A 16,813-nucleotide genomic window follows, 5' to 3' on the forward strand; every position below is an offset into this window, starting at 1 on the left:
CTCACCGAATCGTGGCAGTTAGAGCCATGAGTTATTGAGTGGTGCTCATGGCTTATTAGATGGAGTTCAAATGAATAATTTGTGGTGTATTTGAATTTTGATGATGACTACTTTATGGACTCTGAAGACGTGGGTCCTTAGGGATGTTTGAGGAAGATGAATAATGAAATTTAAATTGAAAATAAATCTTCAAGAGAGGAAAATACTTAAAGAGTTCGATATTGATAAAAAAACAGAGGAGAATTAAATATAAAACTTTTTGCAAAAAAAATTCTCTAAAATTTAGATTTATCTCTTCATATACCTATTAAATTTCACCCCTAATAAGTGCAATTAGTGATATCCATCTAGGTCATTGTTCGACTGCTTTGAGCTAACAGCTCACCGTTGCTCCCCTTGATGTTTGCAGCCCTCTCTCCTTGCTTCTTATCTAATCCCTTTTTAATTGATGCGCCCCTTGCTTCTTATCTAATCCCTTTTTAATTGATGTGTTTTCTGTAACATTTTTCATTCTCTTCCCCATCCAAACAATGCTCCTTTCTTCCCTATCTACTGGTGCTTCTTTTTTTTATTAATGTTCTCACTGTAGCAATATTGTTGGCATTAGACCAATATCCTAGGGGATGGTAATAGGTGCAATTTGTTGGCCTATAAAATTTAAGCGAAGTGTTCAAAAAGATATAGGCTGAAATTTTACAAACATTTGAGCTAAAAATATATTAGGAATGAATTAGGTTGTGAAAGAATCCATTGGTCTTGGTCTTACCACTCCTAGGCATGATTTTATATGAGTCTGTCAGAAATTAAAAAACAGTTTGATCTAGAGTCAATGCATAATTACCTAATATTCAGAACACAAGTAAAGAACATGTGCAACAATTGCATGACTACACAATTTAATGCATTGTACAACTTATTACAGTTTTGCTCTAAATGTTCTGTAACAAAAATATTTAAATACAATCACCTTTTGCTGTTGTCCAGCTATATATATATATATATATATATATATATATATATATAACTCATCGATATCTACAGATTCCGTCGTAACGATTCCGTCGTAACGCGCGGGGTATCAATGTTACCGACAAATCAGCCGTAAAGAGACCGACCTTTAGCTCACACGGCTTCAGCGCCAAAAGAATACCAGATATTCTCTAGATTAATCTCTTCGGCTGCTTTATTTTTAGAACGTACCTAGAGACGATCATGACATTGCTAATTTCCTATATACTAGTTAAATATTCGTGCATTGCTACAAATTTTATAATATGTTATTAATTTTTTATATGAAATAGTCACCTTAATTTAAATTTATATGTTGATATCAATCTATATTTAACTGGTTTTAATATAAAAAATTTAAGGGCTAAACTGTAGGTAACCTACAGTGTGAGGGTGTGGTGATGGCAGACTCGTCCTACTCCTTTTCATAGAGTATAGATATCGCAGTTCATGGTTTGTCGTTCGCATGTATATTTCTAATTTATCGTTACTGCTACGACTGTTTTTGTCTGCACACCGTTGATAATGCATATGTCCACGTTAGTTAAAATTAGAAGTTTATAAGTCAAAAATTAGATTTTTGATTTTAAATTTGGAGTTGATTTATATTTTTATCATTGAAGTTTATTTTCTAGTTTTGGCTTTTAGATTAATAATAATACACACATATATATATATATATTTTATTCATAGATTATTTTTTGTTTATAAATATACTATTTGACTTTTTCACAATCACTCCATTTATCAGTTCCGTGTGGACCATATCTGAAATAGGCACAGGTATATGTTCTTCTTTTCTAGTACTAACGAAGTCAAGAACTCAAGACACACACGCATATATTTCTTAGATTTCAAGAACACATTGACATCATTTAAGTATACTAGACTAACACTTCTGTGATTTATAAATGAACACATGTAATTATGAAACAATTAATTTATATATAATTCCGACTAATCTTCTGTATTCTGATTAACCGTTTGACTATATACATGCCGTTTAGGTCTCCTTGTCAGCAATGGGCGAGGAGACAAATAGAGAGATGGTTGGTTGTGTAAGGTTTGGTTGTGTTAGGTCGGGCGTCAGCGCTGTCAACGGAAGATGAAGGCGTCGCGTTCTTTTCAAAGGGCGATTTTGGCTAATTAGCCGCACACAACGAGAAACATGATTAGCGTGCGTTTGATTTTGTATTAACTATTAAAACTTAAAATTTGGATTTAATCTTTTTTAAAAACAACCTCTATATTACTATATATAAAGTCTTTTATGAAACATACGTATTTTGAAAAGTGTGCTAAAAAATCGATGAGTAGGTAAACATGTTTAGCTATTTAGAGCATGCGCTTAGTTTGAAAAATATTTTTAAACGAAGGTTTATATAATAATAAGTGCATAAATCAATCAAGATAAATTCAGTGCAAGAAACTGACACCCCTCGCTAGTGAGAAATCATGTAATTAGGGTAAATATTGGTTCATCTTTAACATTCAGTTAAACATCCAAAGGCAGCTAGTTACTGTTTATTACGCACTATAGCGATTATCCTGATCCATTGTCAACCAATAAATTGTTTAATTCTTCGTGCTACGAATTGCACTGCACGAAAAAGATACATCTTAGTTGCAGAACAAACGGCAACGGCAGGAGCATCAATCCTTATGTTAGCAGTTAATTAAGGGAGCCAACGACACCTCCATTTGTAATTATTAATTGATTAAAATGATGGAACATAAATGGGCTACAAAAGGAGGCTATTTAAGCCTTAACCTCGTAACAATGCAAGACCAACCCTTTGTTTGTAATATGAGTTTCATAGACTAGCGAAGTGGTCTTTCCGTCTTGTCACAATGTCACATGTAAGATGGTTGTATACTTGGAAAATTACATCAACGGATCGGGGATCAATTCGACCTGGAAAAACTGTATATCCATTCCTGACTAATACAAGCAAATATGGCAGTCCCTATACAGTTATCGTGAAGAAATAGAGTTTCAGCAAAACAGCTAGCCCCAACTGCAACAAGAATATCCCTGCGACGATCAAGAACCATCGCTCTCCAGAATTTACAATGTGAGCACGCAGATTCATAGCAACGAAGGTAGCAGACATAAACCCAGCGACGCCAGCAATCACCCACCGGAATATTTCTATCGGCACAATAGACAGGAGCTGTCACACGGAAAGAGTGTGTTACGTTCCAGTCCAATTTAAATTCAGGTGCAAATTCATGCAAAATATATGAAGTTTCTAAACAGATAAGTAAACAATAAATCGGGTTTCATGTTAATATGGTATGGTAGAATACAGATAATAGACAACTTCCTTGATAGATAATCAGCAAATAGCATATACAGTTTACAGAACAAAAACTATTGTCCATGGTAACGAATTTATTCTTATATAAAATAGAGCAATTACTTTTTTATATGGTAGAGCAACTTCTTAGATACTGCAAACTGGAAATGATTGCTTTGTAACATTATAATCCAGTGCACTTAAATAAAACTGAATGGAGGCCTTTGAACTATACAATTAACCATAATAACATCAACAATACTGTCAAAAGAAAACTTCGTACAGTCTTATGTTTCACGATTTTCCTTACCGATGCTGGAATGAAGATGAACAGAGAGTATCCATACAGGCACCATAGTTGCACTAGTCCAGCAGGTGCTGAGAAGTACTTAAGGATGACGTATAAGCCAAGGGGAACAAATGTCACGTAGCCATAGAATAAGCCAGCAGACCATGTAACCAGGTTAATATCATAGTTCCACTCCTTCTTATGCCATTTGTGGGACAGGTAGGTGACAAATGTGGCAATGGATGCAGCAACGAAAATAAGGGTGGTGCATGTCCAGAATGGCCCATATCTACAAAATTTAATTCAAATAAGAACTAGCAGGCATATAACCATGTTTCAACTGACAAAAAGCTCAACAACTGATTCCACGAGCACAGAGTCTTCCATGGCTAGCTGATATCGAAACACATTCTATTTGTAAATGATTAATGATATCCCACTGTCATTACATATGCTTATCTCACTGATTAATAGTTTGCCATGGTATAGAGTTTTACTATTATTTGCATGAAGCATGAATTGTGGCAGCACATTCAAGTTTACTTTGTGTTGACGCTATATGGTGATGTTGAACACAGGCACATTAAAAAGGCAACCTTAGAACTGCTATCGTAAACTATTGAGACGAAACAAACCAAGATATTTTCAACTGAAAGTTAATACTTTACAAAGCTTTGGAATGAAAAATAGAATCAAATGATCCAATCACGGGAAATTGTCATTATAAATAATATAAAAGAGTTTAGGGGCCATAGGCTAAAGGAAAATCCTGTCTTTTTTTGCATCTTTGTTAAGGCAAGTCCTTGAAATTTACCATGCTTTCTCACTGAACTAAATTAACATTAAGAGTAATGGGAAAACAACAAATTCCCAGTGTACACAGAGATAAGTATTCTATATTTCTATCTATCAACTTAGGAAATGGCAGCAACATGCCCTACTCCCTCTTAACCAAATGCAAGACATCCTGGTATCCAAAAAACTAGGCTGTTGGAACAATCAGCGATTATTTCATGAACTCAAATCCCCCATTCTTACACCTACGTGACGAACACCTCATAAATACCAGACTAGACATAATTGCATTATGGTTCTTCGAAAATAATCGTATTATGAACCCGTATACACCCTGTTGAAAATCGTGGACAATAAAAACTATTCTAGCCTATTCAACACTATAATCTCATCCCTGCATCGATTCGAATGCAAAGTAAAACCAATTCTGGTCTAGTACTATAATCTCATCCGCTACCTGAGCAGTGGATCTCTGCATCAATTTGAATTGCAATCTAAAAGCCCATTCTAGTCTAGTCAACATTCTAGTCTAGTCAAGATCTTTGCAACAATTCGAACGCGAACGGTACTATAGTAAGGAGGAGTTCGGCCATAGAGGCATACAGGTCGGGGTGCTCGGAGGTCTTCTCGGTGAAGGTGCCGCGGAAGGGGAAGACGGACTCCCAGATCCTCTCCACCACGTCGGAGGTGTCGACGTCGAAGTAGCGCTTGTACGCCGCGACGGAGAACATCCGGAACCAGCCGCCCTGCCCGGCATCGTCCGACCCAGCGCCGCCGCCTCGGCCGCCAGCGGATTTGGAGGAGAACGAGTCTGCGCAGCCAGAGAGCAACAGGAGCAAGAGTCAGATCCAGACGAAGAGTGGGGTTAGACGGAGAGACGGGAGCGATCTGATCTGACCGTCCGCGTCGGTGGGCGGGCGGTAGGCGCCGGAGATCTTGCCCTTGGCCTCGGACGGCGGGAAGGTCTGGAGGTTGGAGTCGGCGAACTTGATGGTCGGCGGATCTGGCCCCGCCGCCGCCTGCGAACCCGAGGGAGAAAGGAGGTCAGGGGGCAGTGAGGGAGGAGGAAACCGATGGGGGGAGAGGCGGTAACCAGGGCGGGGGTTCCCTGCTGGTGGTGATGGGCGCTTACCGGGACGGATCCGGAGGCCTTGGGGTCGTCGAGGGCGGTGTAGCCACCGCCGGGCATCATCTTCGCCGGCGACGGGGTGGACGACGATGCTTCGAGGCGGGGAAAAGCGGCGTCGCGGTGGGGGTGGGGGTTAGGCAAGTGGGGGAGGGTTTCATTCGGATCTCGTTGCTCGCGTCAGTTATAACCTGGCGCGAACAGTGTCGGTGTTAGCAGCAGCTAAACCCCCGTCATCTACTGTGACGGTCTAAAAAGGTATTAATTATTTCTAACATTTAAATTTTAGCACTATTCATAATATTTGTATCATCATTCACTTTTATTCAGGATTTTTTTATTTTATCGATCATCTGCCCTCCTATCCATCCACATTCTTCAACCTTAATCTACTAAGCAACATTATATTTTGGGGCGGAAATAATAATTTATTAAGTACTCATTTTAGTTTTTCTTATTTAACAATCTTACCTTTTGAAAATCCATCTATTAAAAACACACACAATCATTATTTTTTTATCATTAAATAGTATGTTTTAAATATAACTTATAATTTTTTTATATTTGAAAAAATGGATAAAATGAATGATGGTTCAAAAGTTAAAGGCCTTAAATAAAAAATGGAGGAACGACGTAGCTCTTTCAAGTGCTCGTGTAACCAACTTTTAGGCTATTTAGCACGTACGACGATGAGGAAATCAATAGTGATTTTACAAAATGTGATTGAAGTGCCCTTAATGCACACTAATTCGGAGTAGTTTGCATTTGGGGAAAATATGTGAGAAAGAAAATACTGGTATATTCGTTTGATATTAACCAGTCCAATCAGTGCTTGCAAATTAACGAGGAACACAGGAGTCTAGTTTGACCATCTACGATTCAAACCTGGTAAGAACTCGCTACTGAGCCGACACCTGTTTGTTTTTATTCTACCGGTGCTTATAAGTTAAAATTAAAATTTTTATTTTAAATTTAAAAGTTGATTTTGTGTTTTTTTCACCAAAGTTTATTTTCCAGCCTACTTTTAGATCATTGAGAATACATATATGAAAGTATTATTTATAAATTATTTTTTATTTATAAATATGTTGTTTGGTTTGCTTACGGTTACCCCCGACTCTTCATTCAATGAAAAAATTCACCGGCTACGACTCTTCATTCAATGAAAAATTTTACCGGCTATTTAATTAAAATCATGATTCAAGGTTTCTTTAGAATGCACGAGTGTCGTCAGAACATATGAATAGGAAAGAATAAATTGCATTCATTGTACACAAACCTGTACAGTGAATATAAACAGATGCAACAGTTTGTAAATCGTGCATCTGGTGCAAAAACTTGTTTAGTCCGTACGACGTACGAAGCAAGGGTAAAGAACGATGCTACACGTATGATAGTTTTCGTACGTACTGTCGGTCTACGTAGCACGCCGTGTGTCATGCACCTCCTTTCGTCTACGCCAACGCCGTTCTTTATCCGGATTGTTATAGTTGCTAAAAAGTATTCGCTGACTCCCAAAAGTGAGATAAAATAAACTTATGTTCTCCTACCATACTAATATGTGAATAATATGTGAAGCTCTCATGTTATGATCAGCTATTAATGATCAACTCATGTGTGTAACTTTTCACCTATACATATCAGTGTCATCTTATATATGCATGTTCTTAGCTCATACTTGCCACATAGTAACGCAGCATGACCCGATTAGTGTGACACCAATATGGCAATATCTACTACTAGCACTTTTGGCCGTTGACTTAGAGCAAGTTCAATAGCATAGCCAAATACTAGCTCCAATTCATCTATAGCTAATTTAATAGTTAATTTATACAATAGCTACCTATAAAACATATACTACCATGTCTCACCTGTCATACACACGATTATATCTTGGAGCAAATTAGTAGCTCACTCTTTTTCTATCTCCTATCTTATTTCTTTAAAATATGTTTATAGCTGGCTCATAGTCACTATGTACCTCCTCTTAGGTCGGTGCAATTTCATGATTGTAGGTCGTCTTGTTGAGCATTGGACAACGTTAGAGGTGGTGTGGGTGATAGAATATGCATAACAGAAATTATAACACACGTGGATTTTCTTTTAAAGAAAAGCAAACTAGAAGTGGACCGAGATAGTGCAGGAGGTGACTTGGTATCCATTTTATCACCTTGCTATATTATTTTGGGCGCACGTATTGTTTTTAGGGTTAATTCGTTCCATATCACTATAAATATGGCTATTCAAAGAAATATCATTACAATTCGCGTATTTGGATGGGTGTCACGACTATTTTCTCAAATTAGATCCTTCTTTCTTCCATTTCCTTCCTTCTCCTCCAAATTAGATCCATACGGCTAGCCGCCGTGTGCGACAGCGAGCGACGGGGAGGGCTGCGATGGCGAGTAGCAAGGCGGGGCCGAGAGGGAGGTTGGTGCGGCCGCCGTGTGTGACAGCGAGCGACGAGGAGGGCGGCGACGACGAGCAACAAGGCGGGGCAGGGCAGGAGGTCGGCGGCGAGCGTGCAGGCCGAAGGCTACCGACAGGGTGGACTGGGTGTGCAGAGGCCGACGGCGGGTAGGGCGGAGGCCGACGGCGGGTGTGCAGGGCGGGACGGCGGGCAGGGCGGAGGCCGACGGCGGGTGTGCGGGGCGGGACGGCGGGCAGGGCGGAGGCCGACGGCGGGTGTGCGGGGCAGGGCAGGAGGTCGGCGGCGAGCGTGCAGGCCGAAGGCTACCGACGGGGTGGACTGGGTGTGCAGAGGCCGACGGCGGGCAGGGCGGAGGCCGACGGCGGGTGTGCGGGGCGGGACGGAGGCCGACTACGACGACTCTCGGACGGTGGCGGTGACCAACTTCCGGCCATATCTGGACGGCTCGACGCAGCGACGGTGGTGGCCTGGTCGAGCGGTGGCCGAACGACGGCTTCGGCGGCGGCTGGAAGGCGACTTCGGTGGCGGCCGGAAGTAGGGGAGATGACGGAGTGGATGGAAAAAGTTACGGCAGTGGCATAGATCTAATTTGGAAAAATAGTGGTGACACTCATCCAAATACGCGAATTGTAATGGCATTTCTATAAATAGTCATATTTACAGTAGCATGGAACGAATTAACCCTTGGTTTTACCCTGATTCGTACTGATCAAGAAAGTTACACCGAAGTACACAATTTGCACGATGTTATGCCTTTTTGCACCTAGACCACGAGTTCGTGTATCTTAAGTGCAATTTAATCAATAGGAAAAATACAGAAGTAGAGTTCCATATCAAAACCAAATTGTATGGATCCCAGAAATACAGGAGAACTGTACAAATAATTGTTTGGATCGAGCAGAGGAAAATACATGAAATAGAAGAGATATAGACATAAAAGGATTTTTTTTCAATAGGTTAGACCTCATGTTCAAAATCCTCCAAAATTTCCTTGTTTTAAAGCATTCCTAAGAAATTTTAATTTGAAAGAGAGATTCTTTTGTTCCAAAGAGTCATATAGGAATTTTTTTCTATAGGAATCTAGTCCTTCAAAATTCCTTTTTTTTTCCCCAAAGGAGCCCTCAGTCTGAAATAGTATAAGCCAGAAACTTCTTCAACTGTTCAGTGAATTAGTGGCTTAGGGAAAACAAGATGTTCAGCGAATCATGTTCAAGTAGCTAATTCTTCACCAAACCTGCATCGTTCAAGCTCACGATTCCCTCTAGGATAGTTAGCATACTTGACGACCAAGTGCACGGCAAAACATTGTATTGCCAGATATTGGCTTAGGTGTCCCAATGCTCTGAAGAAAGGCATAAAAAGCTTAAGGTGGTATGTTGACATCACCACATGTTAGGGTCTTTGTTTGGAGCATTTAGCCAAATACTACCCCTGTTCCATACTGTATGTCTTGTCCTGCATAAATTCCGGGCAAGACTAGAAAGTTTTACAGGGAGTGACTCATGCTATCAAAACCATACTTTAAGTGTTTCTGTTGCCGCCTCATGTACAATTGGAAAGCATACCGGTTAAATAAGATATGATGCGTTCTTCTATTGGATTAGGGAAAAAACAATGTACTGTCCTATATTCTAATGGATAAATAGTCATTAATAGTTCCAGGATTCTTTTTCCTGGGGTTTGTGCAGGGTAGTTGCTGTTTATGTAGGCAGGCACCTATCCCCGCTCCGAAGGCAAAACCCCTATTTGCCTGTCTGAGAAGCATTATTTTGTAAATGCTAATTCACAAACCAAAGCGATATGATCACTTCCCCATTTCTGTCAAGCAACAAAAGAACGGCACGGATTAGAGTACAACCATGAAGATATAACAATTATTTGATAAAATTGGTAAAGGGTTCGGTTCAATGATAAAGGTAACATATGTGGTCATACCTTTGTAGGGAACCCAACTGTTTGTTTCAGAATTTCTTTCGGAAACGTATCTAGCACTTGAACAGGCTGCAGATCTTCGGAAACCCTTTATTTATTACAGAAATTGCAAGATTAAGTATAGAGGTAATTAGAGAGTTCAATACTAGTGGCAATAGCATAGGAATTCCAATAAAGCATACATACCATATGTAGTCTACTGTTCCCATAAATTTTCTGTTGTAACTTGTTACTAGCGGCTCCTTGTTGGCATCTTTTGTCCCTTCGAAATCCTGATTGAGCAGTAGTTATCATAATCACAATTGTTTCACTTGATTGCCAGGAATTTATTGGTTCTAGAACATTATTCTATAAAAAAGAGAAAAAATGCACTTTACACTAGCTATTTGTCCTGTATTTTACTCTGCACCGGTTTCAAACAATATTTTCACTTTGCACTACCCAAAGTCCCTAATATTGCAATTTGCACCAGCCAAATCTCATGTTGGTCCTATCCAGTCTGTTGTCTGCAGTCTGCGCCATGAATCAAGCAACTCTCTGATTTACAACACCAGGCAAGAGCACAGCATTGCACCATGCCAGTGGTTATCCGGTTAACTGGAAGTGAACTCTGGCTAGTGAAAAACTACAGCCTTTGGTTCGCTTAGGGTGGTATAAAATGAAAATATTGCTTAAACCTATTGCAAAGTGAGACAAAGGGGAAAATGACATGAAGTACCATTTACTTTGTTTATAGTTTATAGAGTTGAGAACTACACATGTTGCAACAACTTAGAAAGAGTGATGAAACATGCTGGTTTCTCACTATAAAGATGGATGGTGAAAATGCAGCCAGGCCACATGAGTTAGCAGTTACCTCCACTTCTGTGTAGACACTCCGGATTTTCATATTATGCTCCACGAAGGTACATTCTTCATTGCCGGTAGCAGCTTTAATTTCATCTGGCATCCACCTGTACGGATCATAATTGTAATACCTTTTATCAGAAGTAACCAGCTGCCGGGCAGATGAACCATCTGAGGTTGTTTGCCGTTGGCCTTCATCCTCAAGTAAAGATTCATTAACACCAGAAAACTCATCAAAGAAGGAAGGGTCAGAGTTCACAACTGGGCACACAACTTCATTGGATTTTCCATCACCCTCAAAAGCATGAGAACGATTTCCAAAGTCATCTGAACATGAATGTGATTCCGAATGCTTGTTTATCATTTCAATTGTACATTGAGAGCCACAAGTGTCCGAAAAGGCACAATCTGTGTGATGTGAAGGCTCTAGTGGTGATGCTAAGTGAGTTGACTCAGTCTTGTTTTCTTCTAGCTTCAAAGTACTCATTTGATGAAGCGTATCAGCAAACTTCAGGGAATCACTGAAACAAGTTGATCCTGACTCACTAGGCGTGCAGTTATTTTGATTAGACATAGGCTCACTGGCGTGTTCATCAGTTTTGTATTTTGATTTGTCAAACTGTGTATCTGACTGGACATTGTTTCCATCAAAAGCACAAGTAGCTTTTTCAGAAATCACATGATCAGGAAAGTCTTCCAGGGTTTTTGAATGGTTATTGCTACCACCAGCTGATTTTTCACCAGAATCTTTAGGTTCAGATGATTCATAAGATGACAGCAGGCAACTTCTATCAACTATTTCAATTGAAGCTGACTGAACAATCTCATCATAAACTGGCATTGGAGATGGAAATTCTGTAATGTTAGTTTCCTCTACAGGGCCCTTTTTTATCACTCCATATCCTTCACTGGAGTTGTTAACCACCGCAATTTCTTCACCGTTAGTGGTGCTGTTATGTGCTTCAGCATCAGATGTATGGGCATCCTTTGTAGGACCTTCCACACAGCCTGATAATTCTTGCTCATGAGGATTTGTAGAGCCAGAACAAGGTACATTGTTGTCAGCACGTCTACTAGACTCTGAATTTAAGCAAGAGTCTGAAGCAGTATTAGTCAAAGTTGACTCTCTGCTAGAATGAAGAGAATTCTCTGTCATATTTCTAGCTTCAGGTTGAGGTTTATGATCATTCGGACAAGTTATGCTACCATCCCTACCATTGGTCGTGGGAAAAGGCGGATAGAATCTGAAATACCAAAAAGCAACAAATAAGACCAGTTAGGTTAGAAATATGCACAATAATTTGTCAAAAGAGGGTGTCCAAACTCCAAAACATAATTCAATATATATGTTTCAGTAAAGCAGAAGGTTTACCGAGATGTGTTAGAACCAGTATATAGTCCCTGTGAAGTATTAGTTTGCTGCCCTGATATAGTACTTTTTGCAAGCCCAGACAGATTCAACTGCATGATTAGTAAGTTTTAGTTCCTTAAAACATACAATTTCAAGTTAATACAAAATTCTCTACCTTTTGCTCCAGCATAAAATTGTACAGAGGACTCTGAATGAGGAAGAAATGGGTCAGACATTTTGACATTGTTTAGATGTAAGCATTTAATATAATGTGTAAGAAATAAAGTGAACCAGATATGCATATCTGTATGCATAGAGTAAGGTACTAGAATATTGCCTTGGGTGTAGAGTTGAAATCTCCACAAATTATTACTGGAGAATCATTCCACGTCTTTGATATTGTGTATGCTCGGTCAAGAAGCGTCCTTACCTGTAAGTATAAAAAAATAATCATTTAAAATCTATATTGTATTAGGGTGCATAATGAACAAAGAATTGATGGTCAATAGATGAATGGAACAGTAGGTAATGCAGTTATACTTTGTTTCAGTGATGAAACAGGATAATAGCAAAAGACCATAACCATCGAACAAGAAGGTGGGGGGTAACAATGTACAGTCTAAAATGATGCTAAGAAAACATCAGAAGGCAACAGGTATCACAATAGAAGAGAAAAGAGTGTACATTGTGGCTCTGTACTTAAGGTTTAACAAGGTATAACATTAACATATGTAGCTTCAATTCTAGCAATGGTAAAATAGAAAAGCATGCAAAACTATTTTTGCTTTTATTTTTAAAATGTGCTCAGGCCAAGAAGCTAATTCTGGTAAAAATAGTATAAAAGCCTCAACTATTGTTGGAAATTAAGACTCACGAATGACCACACCATAAAGAAATATACCTGACCAAGTTTGATGTCCCCTCTCTTTGGATTGTAAAGAACATGAGTATTGCATACAACAATTTGTTTAGCTTGTTGTGGATGGCTAGGGCTGAAAATAAAGATGGATAATAATAACTCAGTACTCATGTATGGACATTTTGTTTCGTTTAGCTTGTTGTTTGCTATGCATAATAATGAATGAATAGTTATGGAAAGATGGATAAATAATACCAATGTGGCCATGTGGGTGCTGAAATTTTCTCTTAAACAATAAAGGAAAGTGGAATAGGAACTCAACAAGCCAGAAACAACTAATAAAAAGGAGACATAATAACCCCGTTGTCATAACTGTGATGCATTTGGAATTCTTGAAGTCTTTCAATTACCTAGACTCAGTTTGCATATTTCCTGGAGTCACTGACTGGAAAATAGAATGAGGAAATGATTAGCGGATATGGGCCATGCAAGATTGGCAGCACACAGAAAGCTTCAATTCAAGCTCACCTCTAAAACACAAATCTGTGCAACATTATCACGAAGATCAAGCTTATTGAACTCAATATCCTCTTTATAGCGCAATTGGAACCTATAAGATGAAGAAGTTTGGATTTATGGAAAGGACCCCTATGATAACAAATCTGAAGTAAATTTTTTGATGTTGTTATAATATCATGAGAAATAATTCTGTACTCCGTATCACACAAAGGGTTTCTTTCTTTCGAAAAGAAAAAAGAAAGAAAAGGCATTATTGACTACCTAGCTGTTCGCCAGAAGATCGCGCATCCATCAGTAGCATTTCCAGTTCGCATCTGTACCAAAAGTCCAGCATAATGTGTACATACGGTCAAGCAACTTTTAAGGAAATTGTATTATTTCATCAATAGCAAAACACTAATGAAGTTTCAGTTCTGCACATGTTATCAAATGAAGTAACGTATAAATGAGTAGTTAGGAGTAGCCATTTTTGCACAAAAATGTCCAATTCATAAGAAAAAAAAGTATGAGTGCCTGCAAAATAGTATAAAGCAATCCCTCTGTTAATTTTTTACAGGGAATATTTGATTTTTACAAAAAAAAAAGCATATTATAGATTTTGACCAAGAATTAGTCAAATTACCAGTACATTTAGTGTATATAAATTATAACAATAAATTTATACTTCAACGCTTTTGCACAATATTGGTTTTATAACTATTGAATAGTACCTTCCATATACCATCATATCCTCGAGTTGCCATTGCTTGCTCAAGGTCTGTAAAATTGTCGACCTCCTACAATGTCTAATGTGAGACGATATAGATCCCATTAAATCAAATAATTTATGCTGCTAAAGTGAAATATCAAAGGAATGTTTCATAGCATACATGTTATATTCATCAATAAGTGTCAAGAAACAAACAAAGTTTATCCTTTGTACGATTTGTAGTTGACAATGTCATATGGAGCTATTGAATTAGCAGGGAGTGACCATGTAGACTAATGGACTTGCATTTTCCTAATTTCAACATTCCATGATAACATAACTAGCTCCAAAACTGTATTACTGCTTTTTAACTATTTATTTATCAGCAGTTCAGCACAAACCTTCTGAAATGTTGTAGCACAGCAGCTCTAAATTACCTGAAGACATAGTATATCTGGAGACCACAAGCCAAACTCGAACACCAACTTTTCCTTCCGCCAGTTCCAATCCATGATGAAAGATGGTATGCATTCATAAAGAAATTGGTGCTCCTGGGCCAGGTAATCAGCCAGGATATTGTATGATAGAACCTTAAACCTCTCTGCACAATCAAAAGTCCAATAGTCAATATACCAAAGGAAAACACAGTACAGTAATTTCAAAATTTACAACAGTTTAATACACATAATGATTACTCAACTACAATACTCTTCGTCCGAAATACATCATGTCCATGAGTACTTATCTTACCGAATTATTCATATATGGAAAAGGTATACTTTCACATCCTTAACACTTTCAAAATTTAGTTTTCACCCTCAACTCTAAAACTGGATAGATTACAGCCATAAGCCTGAAACAAAGTGTTTGCTCACAGATCATGCCCATGGACCTGTTCTCATTTCCCTCTACCATTCTCTTTGCCCATCATCCTCTCAAAGAACAGGATAATAGAAGTGACATTGATTTAGTTGAGGAAAATGGGAAAAAGTAATAGAAGGAAAGAGAAAGTGGATCACTTTTTCAATGCCCTGCTGTGGCATCAGTGCTGGCATGGCAGTGGACGTGGTGCAGTCAAAAACACTCTATTTCAGGCTTGGTTTCTTGGGGTTGTGATTTATCTGGTCTAGAAGGTTTTCATCCAGCTTGAGAATTGAGGTGTGAAAACCTAAACTTTTGAAAGACTTGTGGGGCATACAGTAAATGTTTTCCTTTCATATTTCATACATTGCATCATCACATGGCATATCTGATGTTTCGAGTGAAACTATAGTCCAAAAACTAGTCTAGTGCTCAAATCAAATTGAAAATTATATCCATGATGTCAGCTAATACTAGAAGCATCCCACTAAGCCATTAATTTCAGGACACTTCAATCATGGATATACTAAACAATACTGCACAAAAACGAAAAACGACTACACTATTTTGATTTCAGAGAAGTGCTCTATGGATAGTTAATGGTTTGCTATGCATTGTAAACATGCTAAGGATTGAGACAACATATTATTGGCTTTGTAAGATGTTACCAGCGTGCCGTGGTGGCCGATGCTGCGCAAATCGCCACCGTCGGCGGTACTCCGCTAGCCTTGGAGGTTGATGCGGCGTAGCAGGACTGAAGCCAGCATACGGTTGCTGGAACCCTGCATTTGTTGGCGCGCGCCAGTACGGCTGAGGATGTCCCTGGACATATGGATTGGGGCCTGGGGCTCCGTAGCCGTACTGAGGATCCGGCGGCAGCCGCTGCGGGTGGCCGTAGTTGTAGGGCACGGCCCCGTACGGCGGGCCCGGCTGCTGCGGGTGGCCGTAGTTATACGGCACGGCCCCGTACGGCGGCTGCTGCGGCGCTCCGTAGCCGTACGGCGACGGAGACCGGCGGACTCCGCCGCCCACGCCGCGGCGGAGGGAATCGTTGGCGGCACGCACCGCGCTGTGGTGGGAGTCGCCGCTGACGAGCTCGGCGCCGGCGGCGTCGTCGACGTGGGGAGGCGGCGTGGGCCGCGCGGAGTAGCCTCGTCGCGGCCGAGCGGATCCTCGGGGCTGCAGGAGAGATCGAGAAAGAGGGGTTTAGGGGCGAGGAGGGATTCAGGGAAGGGGAAGAGGTGGAGCAACCCTGGTCCGCAGAGGAGTACGTTGTAGTAGGCGGACATGGCGGCGGCGCGGCGTAGAGAGGCACAGGGGACGAGGCGCATCGCTTTGGCGAAGCGCTCACGGCGGCGGCGGCGGCGGCGGCGGGCGGCGGCCTCGGCGCGGCCGCATTCGGCGAGTTGCTGTGGGGGTACGACGGGGACGCTGCGCTGACGTAAATACTCCTTGTGTACGGGAAGATGTACTTTACGCTTTCAGAGAGCGAAAACGAACATTTGCCCTCCGTGTTCAGATCTCTAACACCAAGTTTGAAGTTTGAACGGTCGTAATTCACATTGTAACTTCGGGTCCACACTATGTAACAGAATAGTAAAAACTAGATAGATATATAAATATATTAATTAATTAATAAATATAGGTAGAACTAAAATATAGTATTTTATAATATAAAACGGAGAAGGTAACATTTAACGCTCCACTTTTATGACGTCAATTTCTACTGCCGTGTAACTTTATGGCATCAATTTCCACTGTCATCAAGGAAATCAAACCAATTCCCTGTGAAAAAAATCATGGGAATC

At 40.0% G+C, this 16,813-nt stretch overlaps 2 protein-coding genes across 2 annotated transcripts; both read right to left on the minus strand.

Moving 5' to 3' along the window:
* Positions 1 to 2,680: 2,680 nt before the first annotated feature.
* LOC102707162 (protein YIPF1 homolog) lies at positions 2,681 to 5,673 on the minus strand. Its single transcript, XM_006644295.3, has 5 exons — positions 5,525 to 5,673; positions 5,291 to 5,411; positions 4,996 to 5,203; positions 3,619 to 3,886; positions 2,681 to 3,182 (listed from the first exon to the last, which is right to left on the minus strand). The coding sequence occupies exons 1-5, from the start codon at positions 5,582 to 5,584 to the stop codon at positions 2,976 to 2,978; spliced, it is 864 nt and encodes a 287-aa protein (XP_006644358.1). The 5' UTR covers positions 5,585 to 5,673; the 3' UTR covers positions 2,681 to 2,975.
* A 3,576-nt stretch (positions 5,674 to 9,249) lies between these two features.
* Positions 9,250 to 16,412, minus strand: LOC102706346 (carbon catabolite repressor protein 4 homolog 6). Its single transcript, XM_040528246.1, has 15 exons — positions 16,277 to 16,412; positions 15,674 to 16,184; positions 14,582 to 14,745; positions 14,167 to 14,232; positions 13,718 to 13,770; positions 13,466 to 13,547; positions 13,348 to 13,382; positions 12,980 to 13,070; positions 12,416 to 12,508; positions 12,254 to 12,286; positions 12,100 to 12,188; positions 10,738 to 11,971; positions 10,068 to 10,153; positions 9,885 to 9,969; positions 9,250 to 9,767 (listed from the first exon to the last, which is right to left on the minus strand). The coding sequence occupies exons 1-15, from the start codon at positions 16,334 to 16,336 to the stop codon at positions 9,714 to 9,716; spliced, it is 2,736 nt and encodes a 911-aa protein (XP_040384180.1). The 5' UTR covers positions 16,337 to 16,412; the 3' UTR covers positions 9,250 to 9,713.
* Positions 16,413 to 16,813: the final 401 nt, after the last annotated feature.

This window comes from Oryza brachyantha, chromosome 1 (genome assembly GCF_000231095.2).
Source record: "Oryza brachyantha chromosome 1, ObraRS2, whole genome shotgun sequence".
NCBI lineage: Eukaryota > Viridiplantae > Streptophyta > Magnoliopsida > Poales > Poaceae > Oryza > Oryza brachyantha.

What these genes read in the sequence shown, in the direction of transcription:
- LOC102707162 (XM_006644295.3), bottom strand. Translation starts at nt 5,584, where the DNA reads ATGATGCCCGGCGGTGGCTACACCGCCCTCGACGACCCCAAGGCCTCC. An exon ending in AGGCCTCCGGATCCGTCCCG is followed by an intron (nt 5,412 to 5,524) that starts GTAAGCGCCCAT and finishes TCGGGTTCGCAG; the next exon opens with GCGGCGGCGGGGCCAGATCC. An exon ending in TCATCTTCATTCCAGCATCG is followed by an intron (nt 3,183 to 3,618) that starts GTAAGGAAAATC and finishes TCCGTGTGACAG; the next exon opens with CTCCTGTCTATTGTGCCGAT.
- LOC102706346 (XM_040528246.1), bottom strand. Translation starts at nt 16,336, where the DNA reads ATGCGCCTCGTCCCCTGTGCCTCTCTACGCCGCGCCGCCGCCATGTCC. An exon ending in ATCTTCTGGCGAACAGCTAG is followed by an intron (nt 13,548 to 13,717) that starts GTAGTCAATAAT and finishes TTCATCTTATAG; the next exon opens with GTTCCAATTGCGCTATAAAG. An exon ending in ACTGGTTCTAACACATCTCG is followed by an intron (nt 11,972 to 12,099) that starts GTAAACCTTCTG and finishes TTGGTATTTCAG; the next exon opens with ATTCTATCCGCCTTTTCCCA.